Source organism: Cherax quadricarinatus, chromosome 45, assembly GCF_038502225.1.
Source record: "Cherax quadricarinatus isolate ZL_2023a chromosome 45, ASM3850222v1, whole genome shotgun sequence".
In the NCBI taxonomy this organism is placed as follows: domain Eukaryota; kingdom Metazoa; phylum Arthropoda; class Malacostraca; order Decapoda; family Parastacidae; genus Cherax; species Cherax quadricarinatus.
Window position 1 is genome coordinate 3,887,056 of NC_091336.1, and position 26,614 is coordinate 3,913,669.

The 26,614-nt window shown below is 43.0% G+C and overlaps 1 protein-coding gene across 1 annotated transcript in view; it reads right to left on the bottom strand.

Annotated features, from left to right (window-relative positions):
• Window positions 1–24,797, bottom strand: part of LOC128705958 (cobalamin trafficking protein CblD) — a gene marked incomplete at its 5' end in the record, with an annotated part of 65,081 nt that extends 40,284 nt beyond the window's left edge. The window contains 1 exon segment of the mRNA XM_070094270.1: window positions 24,661–24,797. Within this exon segment, the coding sequence (XP_069950371.1) occupies window positions 24,661–24,797 (137 nt within the window).
• Between the last annotated feature and the right edge of the window lie 1,817 nt (window positions 24,798–26,614).

Consider the following 26,614-nt stretch of genomic DNA (forward strand, 5'->3'; position numbering starts at 1 on the left):
CTCTCAGGGTCCGTCCCGTAGATCTACGGCTTTACGTTCAGGGTCCAAACCATAGATCTACGCCAAAATTCTAGCGCCGTCAAATTTAGCACGAGAAGGCTGGTAGGCCTACATCTAAGAGAATGGGTCTGGGTGGTCAGTGTGCACACCAAAGAAAAAATCTGGACGCCCACATGGCATTGTGGGAACGCCGGCAAAGTAGCTTTTTTCATAGTGCCTGGCGGCAAGGAAGCTCTCACTTCCCACTCACTCTCCGGGCGAATTCCGACTCTCCTCTTCACAACTTACAGTTCTAAGACTGATGGAAGTGGAGCTGAAGACGAATTCTATGGTTTTGAACCATATGGTACCATTGTGCCATATGGTACAATGGTACCATATGATACAATGTTGCCATGTCATACAATGGTATCATATGGTACAATGGTATATGGTACAATGGTACCATATGGTACAATGTACACATAGTACATTGTACCATATAGTACATTGTACCATACAGTACATTGTATCATATGGTACAGGGTACAGGGACCCTAATGGAAATAAATCTGTCTGACTTTTTTGGGTTATCCAAGGTTCTCCAAACATATGCTGCTAAGTATGATATTCTATGTAACTTTATTTGTGTATAACTAAATAAACTTACTTATGATGCCACATGCACTTGAGTAAGTTTATTCAGGTGTACAGAAATACAATTACATAGATTATCATACATAGCAGCATATGTATAAAATCCTAGGATAACCCAAAAAAAGTCAGGGTGACTTATTTCTATAGTTATCCCTGTATCTGTACCATATGGTACCCTGTACCATATGGTACCCTGCACCATGTACCCTGCACCATACGGTACCCTGTACCATATGGTACCCTGTACCATACGGTACCCTGCACCATATGGTACCTTGTACTGCATGGTACCCTGTACTGCATGGTACCCTGTACTGCATGGTACCCTTTACCATATAGTACAATGTACCATATGGTACCCTGTAACATATACCGTGTACCATGTGGTCAATAGGTGTTGGTGGCATGAGACACCAGCCAAGACTGAGTGAGTGGCGACGCAAGCTAGCTACTGACTCCACAGTTTCCGAGACAAAGTGCTTTGTCATCCACCTCAAGGAACACGTAAAGTTCCTGTACACTTGTAAATATATAATAGAACATTACTAATATACAACATTTTTGCATATTTTTGTTGTAAACAACTATTGTAAACAAAATAATAATGAAAATATTAGTGTGCTGAATACAACAGTACCATACGGTACAATGAACCATATGGTATCATTGTACTGTATGGTACAATGTACCATATGGTACTGTTGCATCATATGGTACCATAAGGTACCATTGCACCATATGGCACCATTGTATCATATGGTACCATTGTACCAAATGGTGCCATTCTACCATGTGGTACCATTGTATCATATGGTACCATTGTATCATGTAGAAGCATGGCTTGCTTCTACAGTGTTTTAAAAGCTGAGGTTGGAGAGTTGAAGGAGGAGGTCTTGCTTCTCCAGGAGGAGATTAGGAGGCTGAAGGTCCACCTCAATGGGCCTGGGAGAGAGTGTGAGGTGGTTGGAGATGTGGGGAATGAGGCTTCTAGCAGTGAGGTGCAGTCTGTCTCTCACTGTGAGGAGGCTGTAGGTGGGGTGGTAGCAACGGCTACCAGCAGTGAGGTGCAGCCCAGCACCTGCTACAAGTGGCGAGTTGTTCACAGTAATGGGAGGCGCATCAGAGTAAGGAAAGTTAAGAGTGCAGATCTGAAGGTAGGAAATCGCTTCTCTGTTCTCCAGGATGAATGTACTTCAGTGGCCAGTGAAGGTAAGGGTACTACTGCCCCTGCTAATGAAGGTAAGCGCATTCTTGTGGTTGGTGACTCTCAGGTAAGATATGTTGATCGTGCTTTTTGTAATAGGAATAAGAAGATGAGAGATAGAGTGTGCTTCCCTGGAGCTGGTGTTGGGGACATTGTCAACAGACTGGATAATATCATGTCAGGTAATGGGAACAAGCCCATTATCTGTCTCAGTGCTGGTGGAAATGATATTGGGAAGGGTAGGAGAGAAGAGCTGCTAGATAAGTACAGGTCAGCTATAGATTTCATTAAGTCTAAGGGAGGGATCCCAATCATATGTAGCATCTTGCCTAGAAGGGGAGTAGGAAATGAATGGTTGTCTAGGGCAATTGGTGTAAATTGCTGGCTAGACAGATACTGCAAGGAACTTGCAATCCCATTCATTGACAACTGGAACAACTTTTATGGCAAACATGATATGTATGCAAGGGATGGGGTTCATCTCTCTGGGGCAGGGGTGGTAGCACTTGCAGACTCGATTGAGAAGGCCATTGGTGAAATGCCTATGATTTTAAACTGATGGAAGATAGAGGTATGGGTGTGTGTGGGAAACAAGCAGGTTGCAACACTAGGGTTGGAAACAGTAAATGTATAAAAGGCATTCAGCATGAAGTTATAAATAAAGACAATAGAACAGGTCAGCAAACAAAGGGGGACAGCAGAGGGCAGCAAGGGACTAGCTCCCTTAAGGTTTACTATACTAATAGCAGGAGTGTTAGAAATAAGATAGATGAGCTAAGATTAATTGCAAGTGCAGGAAACATAGATATTATTGCTATAACAGAGACCTGGCTCAATCTGAAAGATAGAGAGATGCCCTCTGAATGTCACATACAAGGCTATAAATTATTCCACACTGACAGGGTCAACAGGAAAGGTGGTGGAGTAGCGATGTATGTCAGAGACAATTTAAATTGTTGTGTTAGACAAGATATTAAATTAGAAGCGTCAGCCACTGAATCTGTTTGGTTACAGCTTCTCGAGGGCCGAGAAAAACTAATTTTGGGTGTGATTTACAGGGCCCCAAATCTTGATAGGGAGTGCAGTAAACTTCTATGGGACGAAATTCGTAAGGCATCTACATACGAAAATGTTGTGCTAATGGGAGATTTCAACTATAGACGGATTGACTGGAGCAATTTGACAGGAAATTTAGAGTCGGGTGACTTTCTTGATACGATCCAGGATTGTTTTTTAAAACAGTTTGTGACAGAGCCAACTAGGGGAAATAACCTCCTTGACTTGGTTCTTGCCAGTAGGGAAACACTAATTAATAATCTTGAGGTTAATGATGAGCTTGGGGAGAGTGATCACAAATCACTCAGTTTTAACATATCATGGAATTCCCCTAATAATGGCAATCAAGTCTCCGTCCCTGACTTTCGCTTGGCTGATTTCATAGGACTGAAAAATTACTTAGGTGGGCTGAACTGGAATGACCTGACTAGGGGTCAGGTAGGTGGTGATGGTTGCCGATATGATGCTTTCCAGGGCATAGTTCTAGCTGCTCAGTCAAATTATGTTCCAAATAGGGAAATCAGATCAAACAAAAATGATCCTAAATGGATGAACAATAGATTAAAATATCTGATTGGTCAAAAGAGAGGCATATATAGGCAAATCAAAAGAGGAGAGGGGCAATTAAGAAATCGATATATTCAGTTAAAGAGAGAAATAAAAAAGGGAATTAGAAAAGCAAATAGAGATTATGAGGTTAAAGTTGCAAGAGAATCGAAGACTAACCCAAAAGGATTCTTTCAGGTATACAGAAGTAAGATCAGGGACAAGATAGGCCCACTCAAAAGTTCCTCGGGTCAGCTCACTGACAGTGATAAGGAAATGTGTAGAATTTTTAACACATACTTCCTCTCAGTTTTTACACAGGAGGATACCAGCAATATTCCAGTAATGATAAATTATGTAGAACAGGACGATAATAAACTGTGCACTATTAGGGTCACAAGTGACATGGTCCTTAGGCAAATAGATAAATTAAAACCTAACAAATCCCCAGGCCCTGATGAACTGTATGCAAGGGTTCTAAAGGAATGTAAAGAGGAGCTTAGCACACCTTTGGCTAATCTTTTCAACATATCACTACAAACTGGCATGGTGCCAGATAAGTGGAAAATGGCAAATGTGATACCTATTTTCAAAACAGGTGACAGGTCCTTAGCTTCGAACTATAGACCAATAAGCCTAACCTCCATAGTGGGAAAATTTATGGAATCAATAATTGCCGAGGCAGTTCGTAGCCACCTTGAAAAGCATAAATTAATCAACGAATCTCAGCATGGTTTTACAAAGGGGCGTTCCTGCCTTACGAATTTATTAACTTTTTTCACTAAGGTATTTGAGGAGGTAGATCATGGTAATGAATATGATATTGTGTATATGGACTTCAGTAAGGCTTTTGACAGGGTCCCACATCAGAGACTATTGAGGAAAATTAAAGCACATGGAATAGGAGGAGAAATTTTTTCCTGGATAGAGGCATGGTTGACAAATAGGCAGCAGAGAGTTTGCATAAATGGGGAGAAATCAGAGTGGGGAAGCGTCACGAGCGGTGTTCCACAGGGGTCAGTGTTGGGCCCCCTGCTGTTCACAATCTACATAAACGACATAGATGAGGGCATAAAGAGCGACATCGGCAAGTTTGCCGATGACACCAAAATAGGCCGTCGAATTCATTCTGACGAGGACATTCGAGCACTCCAGGAAGATTTGAATAGACTGATGCAGTGGTCGGAGAAGTGGCAGATGCAGTTTAATATAGACAAATGCAAAGTTCTAAATGTTGGACAGGACAATAACCATGCCACATATAAACTAAATAATGTAGATCTTAATATTACGGATTGCGAAAAAGATTTAGGAGTTCTGGTTAGCAGTAATCTGAAACCAAGACAACAGTGCATAAGTGTTCGCAATAAAGCTAATAGAATCCTTGGCTTCATATCAAGAAGCATAAATAATAGGAGTCCTCAGGTTGTTCTTCAACTCTATACATCCTTGGTTAGGCCTCATTTAGATTATGCTGCACAGTTTTGGTCACCGTATTACAGAATGGATATAAATTCTCTGGAAAATGTACAAAGGAGGATGACAAAGATGATCCCATGTATCAGAAACCTTCCCTATGAGGATAGACTAAGGGCCCTGAAACTGCACTCTCTAGAAAGACGTAGAATTAGGGGGGATATGATTGAGGTTTATAAGTGGAAGACAGGAATAAATAAAGGGGATGTAAATAGTGTGCTGAAAATATCTAGCCTAGACAGGACTCGCAGCAATGGTTTTAAGTTGGAAAAATTCAGATTCAGGAGGGATATAGGAAAGTACTGGTTTGGTAATAGAGTTGTGGATGAGTGGAACAAACTCCCAAGTACCGTTATAGAGGCCAGAACGTTGTGTAGCTTTAAAAATAGGTTGGATAAATACATGAGTAGATGTGGGTGGGTGTGAGTTGGACCTGATAGCTTGTGCTAACAGGTCGGTTGCCGTGTTCCTCCCTTAAGTCAATGTGACCTGACCTGACTAGGTTGGGTGCATTGGCTTAAGCCGGTAGGGACTTGGACCTGCCTCGCATGGGCCAGTAGGCCTTCTGCAGTGTTCCTTCGTTCTTATGTTCTTATGTTCTTATGACATTGTGCCATATTGTACCATATGGTACCATTGTATCATATGATGCCATTGTACCATATGGTACCATTGCACCCTATGGTACCATTGCACCCTATGGCACCATTGTACCATATGGTACTATATGGTACCATTGTACCAAATGGTGCCATTCTACCATGTGGTACCATTGTATCATATGGTACCATTGTATCATGTGCCATTGTACCATGTTGTACCCTATGGCACCATTGTACCATATGGTACTATATGGTACCGTTGTATTCAACACAATAACCGCACTAATATTTTCATCATTTTGTTTACAATAAACTTCTAAACAAGTTTTGTAAGCAATATAATGATAAACAAATTAGTGCAGTTATTGTGTTGAATACAATGAGTGTACACTTATACAATATACATTATACTGGTCTCACAGGCCACAAATGTTATTAGAAAAAGAAAAAAAATAGAAAAGAAAAGAAAAAGTATAAAAAACATAAAATAAAAAAAATGGGATTTTGCGGAAGTCACTGATGTTGCCACCACCCGGTCATTTTGGGTCAACTTCCCGCTGCTGTATCTCGGTAAGTACTGATCAGAAAAAACTTTTTTTTGTCTTATTACCTTCACAAAAATATACTCTTTAATTCTGTAAGAAAAAATAATTTTTTTTTTTCAAAATTTCTTGGACACTGGAGCACCACTTCAGATTTTGGCCTTGGACCCTGAAGGGGTTAAAAAGACTCTACACCAAAGCAATGTTTCAAAGGTGCTTTAATGTGACCTCAGACACTCACTTGACCATAGGAGAGTTTTGGAAAGATCACTTCAGTATCCTCCATTGCATAAGCCTTATAGGTAAGGCTTGGGAGGGAGTGACTACCAGAACTTTGAACTCTGCTTGGAGAAAATTGTGGCCAGTGTCCACAAGAGGGATTTTGAAGGGTTTGGGGCTGACCCTGATGAGCCTATGACAGTTGTGAAATCTACTGTGGCACTGGGGAGTTCCATGGGATTGGATGTGAGTTTGGAGGATGTGGAAGAGTTGGTGGAGGACCACAACAAAGAGCTAACCACTGAGGAGCTGCAAGAGCTTCAGTAGGAACAGCAATAGACCGCAGCTCAGAATATTGCTGCAGAGGAGGAGGAAGAGAGATGGAAGAAGTTGCCTTCTTCAGAAATTAAGGAGATTCTTGAAATGCAGGGTAAGATGGAAAGATTTACGAAGAAGATCACCCTGACAAGGCTGTTGCAAGCCATGTCGGCAACATGTACAGTGACAAAGTCTTGGCCCATTTTAGGGAAGTTTTAAAGAAATGCCAGAAATAGAGCTCTCTGGACAAGTATTTAGTGCCACAGGTGTACAGTGACTCAAGCTGGTCCTAGTGGCAGTAAGAAACAGAGAAGAGAAGCAACCCCAGAAAAAGCACTTGGTACCTGAGGTGTTGATGGAAGGGGATTCCCCTTCCAAACAGTAACTAATCCAATCTCTCTCCTCCTCCAGTCTACCATACACTAAGAAGAATCGCCAGTAAAGGTAAGTGTTATGCTGTTAATGTTTCATTCATCATGTCCCATTGTATTGTGTATGTACTACATCTATATTTCATGTAAAAAAAATTTTTGTTTTAATACTTTTGGGTGTCAGGAACGGATTAATTGTATTTACATTATTTCTTATGGGGAAAATGGATTTGAAAATCGTCAATTTCGATAACAGTCACACTTCCAGGAACGGATTAATTACGAAAAATGAGGGACCACTGTATGTTAGAGAGACGGATGACCACTTCTTTGGATGGTACTTTTCAGCAAATTCCTGCACTTCACATCATTTAGCATACATTTCCTTGACAAGTGCAATGGGCACATCATCCATTCCCTCCACTTCCTCTGATGACAGCTGCTCCACTGCAATCTGCTGCTGCTCCTTCTGAAGGTCTAGAAGTTCTTCTGTGGTGAGTTCAGTTCTATGCTCCTCCACCAACTCCTCCACATCATCTTCAGTCACCTCTAGGCCCAAGGTCTTCACCAGGAACATAATATCCTCTACCAGCTCAGGTGCATCTTCGAAGCCTTCAAAATCCCTGGCTGCCACAAAGTCAGGCCACAATTTCTTCCAGGCTAACAGTGACTTTTCCTCTTCAGTTATGTAGGTGCTCTTGGGCATTTTCTTCCAGAAGAGGCCGGTCTCATCACAATTAGACACTTGGTGGAGGACAAACCCCCCTCAGCCTCTATGTAGTTTTGGAATTCAAAAGCCACTTTGTCAGCACTGGCAGCCTCCCCATGCCTATCCACACTATGAATGCCACTTCTTTTCTTAATACTACTAGCCTTGAAGGATTGAATTTCAGCACTTGTTCCAAGTTTTTTTCAGGTCATCATGCAACTGCCTTGCTTTTCACAAAAAAATGGCCTGTAACTGTTTTTCATATATCCAAGTCAACAAGCTTTTCAACTTCCTCAGAAATTTGTGACCTTTGCTTTGATATCACTTTCATGCCTTCTGCAAGGTCAAATGCTTTAATTTTGTCCCTTTGGCCCAATATCATGCTAATGGTAGACACATTCCATGAGCATGTGACCCGAGTCACTTTGTCCTGTTCCATACACGTGAAAACTTGTCCATCAACAACCAAGAGAACGTACGAAAACCAGGACATTCTTTCTCAAACACCTCATTCGAAAACTGATTTATTCAACAAGTAATGCAATCGACAACTGAGGTTCGACTGTATATAATTTTATTTTTTAAATATTTAGCAGTACTACAGAAGACTATTTAATTACTGAAATTTGCTCAAGGACATTTGTAGGTCAATTATCTATATACAGCCTGTCCTCACTTAGTGATGTACTCATTTACCAATGCCTTGGACTTATGACGGGCTCTCTGACCAGTATGCATGCCTAAATAATGTATATCTGAGCTGACTTCCTTTATTGTTTATTACAGTACACTACCGAATAAACATTTAAAAATATACCAGAAATGTTATAAATGGTGCAAAGGTGACATTAAAACAATATAAAAGATAGTTAACACAAACCCACTACCATTATAGTATGCTCCTCACTTAGCGACAAATTCATTTACCGACGTGGTCTTAGGAACGGAGCTCCATCGTTAAGTGAGGAGAGGCTGTATTGTATAAAGTAGTGGTAAGTAATTTATTCTAAATATGAAAGATAAATTGTGTAATTATAGAGATCAACAAGATACATATCTTTGTGGTGGGTGGGCCTGGTGGCTGACCAAAAATGCAGCTGACTTCTCTAGGCCTTTAATACATGTCAAGGCATGCATGAGAATTGTCAAACTAATTTAATTCATTCATACTCACACACACACACACACACACACAGAACTGGCAGGGAAGCCAGTTAATGAGATGATGGAATATGTAGCAACAATATGCAAGGAGGCTGAGGAGAGGTTTGTACCCAAGGGTAACAGGAATAATGAAAAAGCCAAGATGAGCATATGGTTTACCCAAAGGTGCAGGGAGGCAAAAACCAAGTGTGCTAGGGAATGGAAGAAATATAGAAGGCAAAGGACCCAGGAGAATAAGGAGAGCAGTCGTAGAGCCAGAAACGAATATGCACAGATAAGAAGGGAGGCCCAACGACATAGCAGCAAAAGCCAAATCTGACCCGAAACTGTTATACAGCCACATCAGGAGGAAAACAACAGTCAAGGACCAGGTAATCAGGCTAAGGAAGGAAGGAGGAGAGACAACAAGAAATGACCATGAAGTATGTGAGGAACTCAACAAGAGATTCAAAGAAGTGTTCACAGAGGAGACAAAAGGGGCTCCAGAAAGACGGAGAGGTGGGGCACACCACCAAGTGCTGGACACAGTGCACACAACCGAGGAAGAAGTGAAGAGGCTTCTGAGTGAGCTAGATACCTCAAAGGCAATGGGGCCAGATAACACCTCCCCATGGGTCCTGAGAGAGGGAGCAGAGGCGCTATGTGTACCCCTAACAACAATATTCAATACATCTATCGAAACAGGGAGATTGCCTGAGACATGGAAGACAGCAAATGTAGTCCCAATCTTTAAAAAAGGAGACAGACATGAAGCACTAAACTACAGACCAGTGTCACTGACATGTATAGTATGCAAAATCATGGAGAAGATTATCAGGAGAAGAGTGGTGGAACACCTAGAAAGGAATGATCTCATCAACAGCAGCCAACATGGTTTCAGGGACGGGAAATCCTGTGTCAAAAACTTACTGGAGTTCTGACATGGTGACAGCAGTAAGACAAGATAGAGAGGGATGGGTGGATTGCATATTCTTGGACTGCAAGAAGGCATTTGACACAGTTCCACACAAGAGATTAGTGCAAAAACTGGAGGACCAAGCAGGGATAACAAGGAAGGCACTACAATGGATCAGGGAATACTTGTCAGGAAGACAGCAGCGAGTCATGGTACGTGGCGAGGTGTCAGAGTGGGCACCTGTGACCAGCGGGGTCCCACAGGGGTCAGTCCTAGGACCAGTGCTGTTTCTGGTATTTGTGAACGATATGACGGAAGGAATAGACTCTGAGGTGTCCCTTTTTGCAGATGACGTGAAGTTAATGAGAAGAATTCACGCGATCAAAGACCAGGCAGAACTACAAAGGGATCTGGACAGGCTGCAGACCTGGTCCAGCAATTGGCTCCTGGAGTTCAATCCCACCAAGTGCAAAGTCATGAAGATTGGGGAAGGGCAAAGAAGACCGCAGACGGAGTACAGTCTAGGGGGCCAGAGACTACAAACCTCACTCAAGGAAAAAGATCTTGGGGTGAGTATAACACCAGGCACATCTCCTGAAGCGCACATCAACCAAATAACGGCTGCAGCATATGGGCGCCTAGCAAACCTCAGAACAGCATTCTGACACCTTACTAAGGAATCGTTCAGGACCCTGTACACCGTGTACGTTAGGCCCATATTGGAGTATGCGGCACCAGTTTGGAACCCACACCTAGCCAAGCACATAAAGAAACTACAGAAAGTGCAAAGGTTTGCAACAAGACTAGTCCCAGAGCTAAGAGGTATGTCCTACGAGGAGAGGTTAAGGGAAATCAACCTGACGACACTGGAGGACAGGAGAGATAGGGGGGACATGATAATGACATACAAAATACTGAGAGGAATTGACAAGGTGGAGAAAGACAGGATGTTCCAGAGATTGGACACAGTAACAAGGGGACACAGTTGGAAGTTGAAGACACAGATGAATCACAGGGATTTTAGGAAGTATTTCTTCAGCCACAGAGTAGTCAGTAAGTGGAATAATTTGGGAAGCGATGTAGTGGAGGCAGGATCCATACATAGCTTTAAGCAGAGGTATAATAAAGCACACGGTTCAGGGAGAGTGAAATAGTAGCGACCAGTGAAGAGGTGGGGCCAGGAGCTCGGACTTGACCCCTGCAACCTCAACTAGGTGAGTACAACTAGGTGAGTACACACATACATACACACACACACACACACACACACACACACGTGAAGCAGTATCGCTGAATAGTGCTCCCAGGATATAGCATTCTAGTGGCTGTCCTAAGACTCGACCCCTGCAACCACAAATAGGTGAGTACACACACACACTCACTCACACACACACACACACACACACACACACACACACACACACACACACACACACACACACACACGTGAAGCAGTATCGCTGAATAGTGCTCCCAGGATATAGCATTCTAGTGGCAGTCCTAAGATATTATTAGTGGTCATCGTACGTGAGTGAATCAGTGAACATACCTACAAGAGTGTAATAGCTTTCAAGAGTGCGAATAATGTGATAAGATTAAGAATTTTTACAATTTAAATTTGAATGAATTGTGAGTGAGGGAGGGTAGCAGTCATCTGATCAGGCTACTGGCCGCAGTGTTGACACAAAATATCCAAACAGTTAATTGGGTTAACGGTGTGATCTGAAATATTAACAAATACATATGTAAGTTGGTTATAACAGCAGTGTAGTGATAAGGTCATAAAAGAGTGATTAAGCAAATACTGAAAGTAAGAAAAAATTAGTCAATCCCCAGCTGTTGGTGTTGTGAATGTAGCTAACATCATCAGACTTGTTATGACCATAATACTGTACTAAAGAAAAAAGAGGGAATACCAAGTCTTAAAAGAAAAATAAAATAAAAACTTGAATGCATGATAAAGTTCCTGAAGGAGTTACAAAATTGAAGGAGTTGATAGCAGCCGACCAGCAGGAACCTCCATTGTTGTGCAGACGACATCACTTGCCTATTTCTGGTTAATTTTGGTTAGTGTCTAAAGTCTCAGTGTCTCGCCCTGCTGGTTGTTGCTATACCATCACTCTCTCCCTATTTCAGTACCAGGAGATAGATAGTGGTAACCCTGATAATGTTTAGTAAATTATCTAAATATCTCCAGGTAAACTCCAGAAGAGTTGAGTAGCCTAGTGAACCCCCCCCCTGACAGCGACAAGCTAGTAAACAAGTACGCACATACAAACACACGTGTGCACCCGTAATTATTATTATAATAAACATTAGTATATATTAATAAGGAATTGAATGAGAAAAAATAATCCTATAATCTTCAAAAAGTAAAGTAGTGTAGTGTGCGAAGATCTGGGCCGGGAGAGTACCGGTGAACCAAGAACAATAAAGATCTGGGCCGGGAGAGTACTGGTGAACCAACAACAACAAAGATCTGGGCCGGGAGAGTACCGGTGAACCAACAACAACAAAGATCTGGGCCAGGAGAGTACCGGTGAACCAAGAACAACAAAGATCTGGGCCGGGAGAGTACCGGTGAACCAATAACAACAAAGATCTGGGCCGGGAGAGTACCGGTGAACCAAGAACAACAAAGATCTGGGCCGGGAGAGTACCGGTGAACCAAGAACAATAACAAATAGTGTTAACGTGACCCCCCCCTCTTTTTCAAAGAACGACAAGCTAGTAAACACACACACACACAAACACAAGTGTACACAATTAATATTATATAGTATATATTAGTGTATATTAATAAGGAATTGATTGTGAAAAAATTATATAATCTTCAAAAGAGTAGCATAGCCTAGTGTGCGCACGCACACCCATACACCCACACACACCCACACACACCCACACACCCACACACACCCACACACACCCACACACCCACACACACCCACACCCACACATCACACATACACACACACACACACACACACACACACACACACACACACACACACACACACACACACACACACACACACACACACACACACACACAACACACACACATACACACACACATCACACATACACACACACACACACACACACACACACAACACACACACACACACACACACACATTGCCAGACTCACACATACACTCCCCCCCTCCCCACCTCTCCCTCCTTCCCCCTCTCCCTCTCCCACTCACCCACTTGCGTCACTCTCCTTCCCACTCCCCCTTCCCACCAGGCGCAGATATAAGGGGGGGGGGGGTCCAGGGGGCCCGGGCCCCCCCCTTTGGCCCTCTTTGGGCTTTGGCCCAGTGTCGTAGCTGGGTTTTCATTTTGGGGCGAGGGGAAGGAGGGGCCAATCCTTTACATGGCGGGGGCATGCCCTCCCGAATTATTTGAGATTTTAAAGCCGATATATATATATATATATATATATAGGTAGTAGGTTGGTAGACAGCAACCACCCAGGGAAGTACTACCGTCCTGCCAGATGACTGTGAAACAAAAACCTGTAACTGTTTTGCATGATGGTAGGATTGCTGGTTTCTTTTTCTGTCTCATAAACACGCTAAGATAACAGGGATATCTTGCTACTCCTACTTACACTTTGGTCACACTTCACAGACACGCACATGCATATATATATATACATACATCTAGGTTTTTCTCCTTTTTCTAAATAGCTCTTGTTCTTTTTTATTTCTTCTATTGTCCATGGGGAAGTGGAAAAGAATCTTTCCTCCGTAAGCCATGCGTGTCGTATGAGGCGACTAAAATGCCGGGAGCAATGGGCTAGTAACCCCTTCTCCTGTATACAATTACTAAAAAAGAGAAGAAGAAAAACTTTATAAAACTGGGTTGCTTAAATGTGCGTGGATGTAGTGCGGATGACAAGAAACAGATGATTGCTGATGTTATGAATGAAAAGAAGTTGGATGTCCTGGCCCTAAGCGAAACAAAGCTGAAGGGGGTAGGAGAGTTTCAGTGGGGGGAAATAAATGGGATTAAATCTGGAGTATCTGAGAGAGTTAGAGCAAAGGAAGGGGTAGCAGTAATGTTAAATGATCAGTTATGGAAGGAGAAAAGAGAATATGAATGTGTAAATTCAAGAATTATGTGGATTAAAGTAAAGGTTGGATGCGAGAAGTGGGTCATAATAAGCGTGTATGCACCTGGAGAAGAGAGGAATGCAGAGGAGAGAGAGAGATTTTGGGAGATGTTAAGTGAATGTATAGGAGCCTTTGAACCAAGTGAGAGAGTAATTGTGGTAGGGGACTTGAATGCTAAAGTAGGAGAAACTTTTAGAGAGGGTGTGGTAGGTAAGTTTGGGGTGCCAGGTGTAAATGATAATGGGAGCCCTTTGATTGAACTTTGTATAGAAAGGGGTTTAGTTATAGGTAATACATATTTTAAGAAAAAGAGGATAAATAAGTATACACGATATGATGTAGGGCGAAATGACAGTAGTTTGTTGGATTATGTATTGGTAGATAAAAGACTGTTGAGTAGACTTCAGGATGTACATGTTTATAGAGGGGCCACAGATATATCAGATCACTTTCTAGTTGTAGCTACACTGAGAGTAAAAGGTAGATGGGATACAAGGAGAATAGAAGCATCAGGGAAGAGAGAGGTGAAGGTTTATAAACTAAAAGAGGAGGCAGTTAGGGTAAGATATAAACAGCTATTGGAGGATAGATGGGCTAATGAGAGCATAGGCAATGGGGTCGAAGAGGTATGGGGTAGGTTTAAAAATGTAGTGTTAGAGTGTTCAGCAGAAGTTTGTGGTTACAGGAAAGTGGGTGCAGGAGGGAAGAGGAGCGATTGGTGGAATGATGATGTAAAGAGAGTAGTAAGGGAGAAAAAGTTAGCATATGAGAAGTTTTTACAAAGTAGAAGTGATGCAAGGAGGGAAGAGTATATGGAGAAAAAGAGAGAAGTTAAGAGAGTGGTGAAGCAATGTAAAAAGAGAGCAAATGAGAGAGTGGGTGAGATGTTATCAACAAATTTCGTTGAAAATAAGAAAAAGTTTTGGAGTGAGATTAACAAGTTAAGAAAGCCTAGAGAACAAATGGATTTGTCAGTTAAAAATAGGAGAGGAGAGTTATTAAATGGAGAGTTAGAGGTATTGGGAAGATGGAAGGAATATTTTGAGGAATTGTTAAATGTTGATGAAGATAGGGAAGCTGTGATTTCGTGTATAGGGCAAGGAGGAATAACATCTTGTAGGAGTGAGGAAGAGCCAGTTGTGAGTGTGGGGGAAGTTCGTGAGGCAGTAGGTAAAATGAAAGGGGGTAAGGCAGCCGGGATTGATGGGATAAAGATAGAAATGTTAAAAGCAGGTGGGGATATAGTTTTGGAGTGGTTGGTGCAATTATTTAATAAATGTATGGAAGAGGGTAAGGTACCTAGGGATTGGCAGAGAGCATGCATAGTTCCTTTGTATAAAGGCAAAGGGGATAAAAGAGAGTGCAAAAATTATAGGGGGATAAGTCTGTTGAGTGTACCTGGTAAAGTGTATGGTAGAGTTATAATTGAAAGAATTAAGAGTAAGACGGAGAATAGGATAGCAGATGAACAAGGAGGCTTTAGGAAAGGTAGGGGGTGTGTGGACCAGGTGTTTACAGTGAAACATATAAGTGAACAGTATTTAGATAAGGCTAAAGAGGTCTTTGTGGCATTTATGGATTTGGAAAAGGCGTATGACAGGGTGGATAGGGGGGCAATGTGGCAGATGTTGCAAGTGTATGGTGTAGGAGGTAGGTTACTGAAAGCAGTGAAGAGTTTTTACGAGGATAGTGAGGCTCAAGTTAGAGTATGTAGGAAAGAAGGAAATTTTTTCCCAGTAAAAGTAGGCCTTAGACAAGGATGTGTGATGTCACCGTGGTTGTTTAATATATTTATAGATGGGGTTGTAAGAGAAGTAAATGCGAGGGTCTTGGCAAGAGGCGTGGAGTTAAAAGATAAAGAATCACACACAAAGTGGGAGTTGTCACAGCTGCTCTTTGCTGATGACACTGTGCTCTTGGGAGATTCTGAAGAGAAGTTGCAGAGATTGGTGGATGAATTTGGTAGGGTGTGCAAAAGAAGAAAATTAAAGGTGAATACAGGAAAGAGTAAGGTTATGAGGATAACAAAAAGATTAGGTGATGAAAGATTGAATATCAGATTGGAGGGAGAGAGTATGGAGGAGGTGAACGTATTCAGATATTTGGGAGTGGACGTGTCAGCGGATGGGTCTATGAAAGATGAGGTGAATCATAGAATTGATGAGGGAAAAAGAGTGAGTGGTGCACTTAGGAGTCTGTGGAGACAAAGAACTTTGTCCTTGGAGGCAAAGAGGGGAATGTATGAGAGTATAGTTTTACCAACGCTCTTATATGGGTGTGAAGCGTGGGTGATGAATGTTGCAGCGAGGAGAAGGCTGGAGGCAGTGGAGATGTCATGTCTGAGGGCAATGTGTGGTGTGAATATAATGCAGAGAATTCGTAGTTTGGAAGTTAGGAGGAGGTGCGGGATTACCAAAACTGTTGTCCAGAGGGCTGAGGAAGGGTTGTTGAGGTGGTTCGGACATGTAGAGAGAATGGAGCGAAACAGAATGACTTCAAGAGTGTATCAGTCTGTAGTGGAAGGAAGGCGGGGTAGGGGTCGGCCTAGGAAGGGTTGGAGGGAGGGGGTAAAGGAGGTTTTGTGTGCGAGGGGCTTGGACTTCCAGCAGGCATGCGTGAGCGTGTTTGATAGGAGTGAATGGAGACAAATGGTTTTTAATACTTGACGTGCTGTTGGAGTGTGAGCAAAGTAACATTTATGAAGGGATTCAGGGAAACCGGCAGGCCGGACTTGAGTCCTGGAGATGGGAAGTACAGTGCCTGCACTCTGAAGGAGGGCTGTTAATGTTGCAGTTTAAAAACTGTAGTGTAAAGCACCCTTCTGGCAAGACAGTGATGGAGTGAATGATGGTGAAAGTTTTTCTTTTTCGGGCCACCCTGCCTTGGTGGGAATCGGCCGGTGTGATAATAAAAAAAAAAAAAAAATATATATATATATATATACAGTGGACCCCCGCATAGCGAACGCCTTGCATAGCGAACATTCCGCATAGCGAACGCTTTGATCGCTAAAATTTTGCCCCGCATAGTAGACAAAAACCCGCTCAGCGAACTTCGTCCGAGACGCGTCCAATGTGCGGCCTCAGCCAGCCTCACATGTGCCGCCTGTCCCATTGTTTACCAGCTAGCCTCCGCGGTAACATTCAAGCATACACTCGGAATATTTCGTATTATTACAGTGTTTTCGGTTCTGTTTGTTGAAAATAAGTGACCATGGGCCCCAAGAAAGCTTCTAGTGCCAACCCTGTGGTAAAAAGGGTGAGAATTAGTATGGAAATTAAGAAAGATTTTGAAGGGTTTGGGGCTAACCCTGAGAAGCCTATGCCAGTTGTGGAATCCATTGTGCCTACTTCAAAAATTAAGGAAATGTGTGCACAGTGGGTTGAACTGCAAACCTTTATGGATGAAAATCACCCTGACACAGCTGTTGCAAGGCGTGCTGGTGACTATTTCAATGACAATGTTATGGCCCATTTTAGACAAATCGTAAAGGAACGGGAGGTACAGAGCTCTATGGACAGAAAGAAGTCCAGTGACTCTGAAGCTGGTCCTAGTGGCATTAAAAGAAGAAGGGAAGTAACCCCGGAAAAGGACTTGCCTCCTCAAGTGTTAATGGAAGGGGATTCCCCTTCTAAACACTAACACTCTCTCTCCCCTCCTCCCATCCCATCAATCATCACCAGATCTTCAATAAAAGTAAGTGTCATGTAATTGTGCATGCCTTTTTCAGTTTGTGTGTACTAAAATTAACATTTTTTTGTGGTAAAAAAATTTTTTTTTCATACTTTTGGGTGTCTTGCACGGATTAATTTTATTTCCATTATTTCTTATGGGGAAAATTAATTCGCATAGCGAACATTTCGCATAACGACCAGCCCTCTTGCACGGATTAAGTTCGCTATGCGGGGGTCCACTGTATATATATATATATATATATATATATATATATATATATATATATATTTATTTTATTATCACACCGGCCGATTCCCACCAAGGCAGGGTGGCCCGAAAAAGAAAAACTTTCACCATCATTCACTCCATCACTGTCTTGCCAGAAGGGTGCTTTACACTACAGTTTTTAAACTGCAACATTAACACCCCTCCTTCAGAGTGCAGGCACTGTACTTCCCATCTCCAGGACTCAAGTCCGGCCTGCCGGTTTCCCTGAATCCCTTCATAAATGTTACTTTGCTCACACTCCAACAGCACGTCAAGTATTAAAAACCATTTGTCTCCATTCACTCCTATCAAACACGCTCACGCATGCCTGCTGGAAGTCCAAGCCCCTCGCACACAAAACCTCCTTTACCCCCTCCCTCCAACCCTTCCTAGGCCGACCCCTACCCCGCCTTCCTTCCACTACAGACTGATACACTCTTGAAGTCATTCTGTTTCGCTCCATTCTCTCTACATGTCCGAACCACCTCAACAACCCTTCCTCAGCCCTCTGGACAACAGTTTTGGTAATCCCGCACCTCCTCCTAACTTCCAAACTACGAATTCTCTGCATTATATTCACACCACACATTGCCCTCAGACATGACATCTCCACTGCCTCCAGCCTTCTCCTCGCTGCAACATTCATCACCCACGCTTCACACCCATATAAGAGCGTTGGTAAAACTATACTCTCATACATTCCCCTCTTTGCCTCCAAGGACAAAGTTCTTTGTCTCCACAGACTCCTAAGTGCACCACTCACTCTTTTTCCCTCATCAATTCTATGATTCACCTCATCTTTCATAGACCCATCTGCTGACACGTCCACTCCCAAATATCTGAATACGTTCACCTCCTCCATACTCTCTCCCTCCAATCTGATATTCAATCTTTCATCACCTAATCTTTTTGTTATCCTCATAACCTTACTCTTTCCTGTATTCACCTTTAATTTTCTTCTTTTGCACACCCTACCAAATTCATCCACCAATCTCTGCAACTTTTACTTTTCTAGACACAAAACTATGCAGATACTCCTTTTCAAGTGGGGGGGGGGCCCCACAGCTTTTCTAGACACAAAACTATGCAGATACTCCTTTTCAAGTGGGGGGGCCCACAGCTCTAGTGAGGGAGAGGGGGCGGATCCCCCAGGCTCCCCGTAGTTACGCCACTGCTTTGAGATGCATTTAAATTTGTTTTGCAACATTGCAAGTTTACAGACCACTAATACCTCTAGCTCCATAACAATACAAAAATGCTTTTTAAGGTTGGATACTTATAATAAACATTTTGGAGCTGTATTGATGCTGAGAATAATGAGATGTGGCAAAAAAAATCGTGGAAATGTCCTAACTTGAAAGAAATTTCGCATAACACCCAGAGAGGCAGGCAGGCTCTGAGAGAGCGAGGCTCAGCCTCAGCGAGCGTCAAGCAGTGTTGCATGTTGAGAGGACGTGGTAACATCAGACGGCTGATGCGGCGTGACCCCGTGATGGTGAGTCACCGTCCCCCGGTATTTCAAGGCTCCAACACACATACTGACTCACTGCGAGCCGGGCACGAACCAGGACGAGAGGGTAAGGGTTCATGAACCATTCAGTGACCTTACTGCACCAGGTAAAGGGGCCAGGGCAAGATTAATACATTAGGCTATTGTGTTTATGCCTGTTTTGGGGCCTTGTGGGACAGTGCCAGAGTGGAGTGGGTTGGAGCCTTGGAGCTATGCCTACGGTAGCCTACCGTGAAAGAGAATAATAATAATAATAATAATAATAATAATAATAATAATAATAATAATTGTTATTTTTATTAGGCTAAGTTTCAACATATTTACCCATATCTCAGAGAAATTCTGCCGTCGGGCCCCCCCCAAACTTTGTTCCTAGATCCGCGCCTGCTTCCCACTACTCTCCCACATAGCCACAGTTCCTCCTCTATCTCCCCCCCCACACTCTGACATACACAATACTAACCTAACATACAGAATTACATAGGTTTCCCACTCTGAGGCAATCAGGAAAAAACAAAAATGGGTTGCCAGAGAGCAACAAGAAAAACCAAGGGACAGGAGGAGGAAACTGCAAAGGAAGATTGGGCAGCAGAGCTCACAAAAAGGGAACATGAATGGGAAAAGAAACTAGAAGAATTTAGCATGAGAATGGAAGAGAGGATAGACATGGAAAGCAGGTAGTGGGAGGTGCAAGTCAAAGCAGCAGAGGCCAGGATACAGAGTTTAGAAGAGGAACTGAAAAATCTGAAACAGCCTAAAGAACTAAAGAACATTTTGGGATTGACAACAGAGACTGCTACCTCAGTCACAAATAAGGGGACTGTAGGGAAAGAAGGAGCAAAACAGCATGTAGAAGCTCAATCAGTGGAGACCGTAGTAAATGAAAGAGCTAAGCTATATGTGGAGGCCCTAACAGACCACAGCAGAGCCCAGGGAAAGCCGAGAAGGGAAAATGACAGGCCACTGAGCCCAAGTACATTAGCTAGTGAAACTGAAGAAAGGAAAGCTGCAATGGAGGAAATCAAATTGAATGAGGGGATACACAGGGATATGCAGTGGGAGAATGAAAGGGTGAGATCAGTCTTTGTGTATGGGCTCCAGGAAGTTGAAGGGGAAACATATGAAGCCAGAAAACAAGGAGAAAAGAAAGCAATTGAAAGCATCATGAAAGCAATAGGAGAAGACGACATGACCCAGCTGGAAAATTTTCGAAGAATAGGGGGGTATGTAAAAAGAAGAACCCGGCCAGTGAAAGTGACCTTCAAAGCAGAATCGACTCGGAACAGGATCCTGCAGGAGAAAGCACGATTAAGGGACATGCCGGCATACAGGAAGGTGTATCTCGACCGTGACAGAACACAAGCAGAAAGGCAGAAACAGAGAGAGATGGTACAAAGGCGAAAAAAGGAAAGAGAGGGGATGGAGAAGACAGACAGGAGATCCCAGACACAGGAAGATCAAATACAGCCTCCCTTACAACTTCCTATAGAAGCCTCCCAACCAGGTCAACCCCAGTGCAACCAAACACTCTAAACCAAAACACCCATGCCACATCCAATGCCCCCACCCACTGCATTACAAACTCCACCCCCACAGCAACCACCTATAGTTCCTTATCAGGTCTCCCACTTCCCCAACCCCAATACACCTCCCAGACCACAATCTTAGAAAAGAAGTTGAAGGTGTGGTATACAAATGCAGATGGAATAACAAATAAGTATGAGGAGTGGCACGAAAGAATCAAGAAGACATCCCCAGACATAATAGCACTCACAGAAACAAAACTCACCAGAATAATAACAGATTCAATCTTTCCATCCGGATATCAAATCCTCAGGAAAGACAGAGGGAGGAGAGGGGGAGGAGGAGTTGCACTGCTCATTAAAAACCAGTGGGGGTTTGAGAAAATGGAAGGAATGGATGGCACGGGCGAAAGGGACTACTTAGTAGGAACAATCCAGTCTGAGGGACATAAGGTGATAATTGCAGTAATGTACAACCCACCACAGAACTGCAGGAGGCCAAGAGAAGAATACGATGAGAGCAACAGAGCAATGGTCGACACACTAGCCGAGGTGGCCAGGAGAGCACACATGGGGGGAGCAAAGTTACTAGTTATGGGTGATTTCAATCACAAGGAGATTGACTGGGAAAATCTGGAGCCCCATGGGGGTCCCGAAACATGGAGAGCCAAGATGATGGATGTGGTACTGGAAAACCTCATGCATCAACATGTTAGAGACACTACCAGAGAGAGAGGATGTGAGACCTCTACCCACTCTACCGGAGGTATCCCAGCGAGTGAGCACGAGGATGAACCAGCAAGACTGGACCTTGTATTCACCTTGAGTAGTTCTGACATCAAGGATATCATGTATGAAAGGCCCCTGGGAGCTAGTGATCATGTGGTTTTGTGCTTCGACTACATAGTTGAGCTCCAAGTGGAGAGAGCAGCAGGAATAGGGTGGGAAAAACCAAACTACAAAAGGGGGAACTACTCAGGCTTGAGGAACTTCTTTCAAGACATTCAGTGGGAGAGGGAACTGACAGGAAAACCAGTACAAGAAATGATGGACTATGTGGCAACAAAATGCAAGGAGGCAGAGGAGAGGTTTGTTCCCAAGGGAAACAGAAATAATGGGAAGAACAGAACGAGTCCTTGGTTCACCCAAAGGTGTAGGGAGGCAAAAACTAGGTGTACTAGAGGATGGAAAAGGTACAGAAGACAGAGAACTCAGGAAAATAAAGAGATTAGCTGAAGAGCCAGAAACGAATATGCACAGATAAGAAGGGAGGCTCAGAGGCAATACGATAATGACATAGCATCGAAAGTCAAGACTGACCCAAAGCTCTTGTACAGCCACATCAGGAGGAAAACAACAGTCAAGGACCAGGTAATCAGACTGAGGAAGGGTGATGGGGAATTCACAAGAAACGACCGGGAGGTATGTCAGGAGCTCAACACAAGATTTAAAGAAGTATTTACAGTGGAAACCAGTAGGACCTCAGGAAATCAGAGCAGGGGGGTGCACCAGCAAGTGCTGGATGAGGTACATATAACCAAGGAGGAGGTGAAGAAGCTGCTTTGCGAACTTGACACCTCAAAGGCGGTGGGACCAGACAACATCTCTCCGTGGGTCCTTAAAGAGTGAGCAGAGACATTGTGTGTACCATTAACAAAGATCTTCAACACATCATTTGAAACTGGGCAACTCCCCGAGGTATGGAAGATGGCAAATGTAGTCCCAATTTTTAAAAAGGGAGACAGACATGAGGCACTAAACTACAGACCTGTATCACTAACGTGTATAGTATGCAAGGTCATGGAGAAGATCATCAGGAGGAGAGTGGTGGAGCACCTGGAAAGAAACAAGTGTATAATTGACAACCAGCATGGTTTCAGGGAGGGAAAATCCTGTGTCACAAACCTATTAGAGTTTTATGACAAGGTGACAGAAGTAAGACAAGAGAGAAAGGGGTGGATCGACTGCATTTTTTTGGACTGCAAGAAGGCCTTTGACACAGTTCCTCACAAGAGGTTACTGCAAAAGCTAGAGGATCAGGCACACATAACAGGAAAGGCACTGCAATGGATAAGAGAATACCTTATAGGGAGGCAACAACGAGTCATGGTACGTGACGAAGTGTCAAAGTGGGCGCCTGTGACAAGCGGGGTTCCACAGGGGTCAGTCCTAGGACCTGTGCTGTTCTTGGTATATGTGAATGACATAACAGAAGGGATAGACTCAGAAGTGTCCTTGTTTGCGGACAATGTGAAGTTAATGAGAAGAATCAAATCGGATGAGGATCAGGCAGGACTACAAAGAGACCTGGACAGGCTACAAGCCTGGTCCAGCAACTGGCTCCTTGAGTTTAACCCCGCCAAATGCAAAGTCATGAAGATTGAGGAAGGGCAAAGAAGACCGCAGACACAATATAGTTTAGATGGCCAAAGTCTGCAAACCTCACTCAAGGAAAAAGATCTGGGGGTGAGTATAACACCGAGCATATCTCCTGAGGCGCACATCAATCAGATAACTGCTGCAGCATACGGGCGCCTGGCAAACCTACGGATAGCATTCCGATACCTCAGTAAGGAGTCGTTCAAGACTCTGTATACCATTTACGTCAGGCCCATACTGGAGTATGCAGCACCAGTTTGGAATCCACACCTAGTCAAGCACGTCAAGAAATCAGAGAAAGTGCAAAGGTTTGCAACAAGACTAGTGCCAGAGCTACGGGGATTGTCCTACGAAGAAAGGTTGAGGGAAATCGGCCTGACGACACTGGAGGCCAGGAGGGTCAGGGGAGACATGATAACGACATATAAAATACTGTGCGGAATAGACGAGGTGGACAAAGACGGGATGTTCCAGAGATGGGACACAGACACAAGAGGTCACAATTGGAAGTTGAAAACTCAGATGAATCAAAGGGATGTTAGGAAGTATTTCTTCAGTCATAGAGTAGTCAAGCTGTGGAATAGCCTAGAAAGTGAAGTAGTGGAGGCGGGAACCATACATAGTTTTAAGGCGAGGTATGATAAAGCTCATGGAGCAGGGAGAGAGAGGACCTAGTAGCAATCAGTGAAGAGGCGGGGCCAGGAGCTATGACTCGACCCCTGCAACCACAAATAGGTGAGTACAAATAGGTGAGTACTCTCACTCTCACTCTCACACACACTCTCTCTCTCTCTCTCTCTCTCTCTCTCTCTCTCTCTCACTTGGTCTGCCTACAGTCTGCATGACCACTACCATTGTTATATTTATGAGAAAGTGCAAAGCCCATGAGGGACACTGTGCCTGGGGAATGGAAGGCAATCAGGGTTGATCCAAGGAAGGGGAAAGCAGCTTCAATTACTCAGAATAACAGCACTTCACCAGCATCAAGACACCCTTGAAGATGACCAGTCCCATGGGATTCTGCCACTGAGTAGCAGGTGCCTCCTTCAGTTTTATGGTGCTTTTGGTACAGTCCCTAGTGGGCCTACTTACAGGATGCAACCAAAGAAAAACATTTCAACTTGAAAAATGCATTTCTTGCAAGGAGCTCTATGAAGCCCACAGTTTCCTCTACCTTCCCAAGCTGTTAAGTTTTAAATGCTGACTGGAGTTCAGAGTTTTATGAAGTTCCCAGGAAATCCTGGCCATATTTAGCCAATTTTTAGCCACAGAAGGTGCAGGGGGCCACTTGCCAAGCCTAATGTGTGTGATAATCCTTGCTGGGGTCAGAGAAGTGAATACTGATGTGAATGAGGGATGATATATTCACATAAAAGGATACTAATATATCTTTGCACATTTCCCATCACTATCTATATACAACAAACATAAATTGAAACATTTCTTACATATTCGATAAGCTCGTCTCGCTCTAGTTCCATATCTACGGACCAGCTACTCATATCATGTTGGGTCTTCTGACTTAAAGTCACGACAGAAAGTGGTCCATCTTTCAATTTATGCCCAGGGAACAAATCCAGGAAATCTGAAAATATAATATATGAATATTAAATACACAAATAACATTAGACATGGAAGCAAAGAGGGGAATGTATGAAAATGTAGTGGTATCAGTACTCTTATATGGGTGTGATGCATGGGTGGTGAATGTTGCAACAAGGAGAAGGCTGGAGGCTGTGGAGATGTCGTGTCTGAGGGCAATGTGCGGTGTGAATATAATGCAGAGAATCTGTAGCTTGGAGATCAGAACGAGGTGCAGGGTTTCTAAAAGTATTATCCAGAGGGCAGAAGGGAGGCATATAAATCTGCAGTGGAAGGAAGACAGGGTAGGAGTTGTCCTAGGAAAGGCTGGAGGGAGGGGATAAAGGTAGTTTTACATGCAAAGGGCTTGGATTCCCACCAAATGTGCATGAGTGTGTTAGATAGGAGCAAATGGAGATGAATGGTTTTTATGATTTGACATGCTATTGGAGTGTGAGCATAGTAACATTTATGAAGAGATTCAGGGAAACTGGCAGCTGGACTTGAGTCCTGGAGGTGTTGATATGTTGCTGATTTTTAACTGTATTGCAGACACACCTCCAGCAAGGCAGTAATGGAGTAAATGATGATTAAAGTGTTTCCTCTTTTTTGGGTCACCCTGCCTTGGTGAATAAATGGTAGATGTGTTAATAAAGAAACTATATAAAATAATGTGCTTATAGGAGTTAATTTTTCTTAAGTGGACAGGCAGCTGACCTTGCTTTTCACCAGATTCAGTCCCCAATGCTCATGTTCAATTTTGAATAATGCACATGTAATTCAAATACCCAGGCAAAGACACCAGAATTTACTTTTATATGTGAATAGGATGATGGAACATACTCTTCTATAACTTCCTAAGAAACAGAACATAAAGAGTAATAGTAAACAGAGTAAAGTCAGAGGCTGCTACAGTGAAAATCTCTGTTCCACAAGGTACAGTACTCACTCCCATCCTCTTCCTCATCCCCATATCTGACATAAACAGAGATGTAAGCCACAGCACCATGTCCTCCTTTGTTTATGATACCCAAATTTTCATGACAGTGTCATCCATGAAAGACACTGAAAAATCTCCAAGTGGACATTAACCAAATCTTTAAATAAGCTGCAGAAAACAATATGAAGTTCAATGAAAACAAATTTCAAATACTCTGTTATAGAAAACTCAGGGAAATATAAACTGAATCTGACTATAAAACAAATTCCATCCACACAACAGAGCAAAAAACTAATGTGAAGGACCTGGGAGTGATAATGACAGAAAATTTCCCTTTCAAATATCACAGAAATGTATCTACCACATCTGCTAGAAAATGACAGGATGGACAGTGAGAACCTTCAACAATAGAGATGCCAAGATTATGATTTTCTTTAAATCATTTGTTCCCTCTAGGTTGGAATATTGCTGAACCCTAACAGCCCCTTTCAAGGCAGGCAAAACTGTCAGTAGTACTGTACTGTAGTACAGTGGACCCTCGCCTAACGCTATTAATCCATTCCTGAGAGCTCAACGTAAGGCGAAATTATCGTTAGGTGAATTAATTTTCCCCATAAGAAATAATGGAAATCAAATTAATCCGATCCTGACACCCCAAAGTATGAACAAAAAAAAAATTTTACCACATGAAATATTAATTTTAATACACACAAACTGAAGAAGACATGCACAGTTACATGACACTTACCTTTATTGAAGATCTGGTGATGATTGATGGGATGGGAGGAGGGGAGAGTGTTGATGGTGTTAGTGTTTAGAAGGGCAATCCCCTTCCATTAGGACTTGAGGTGGCAAGTCCTTTTCCAGGGTTACTTCCCTTC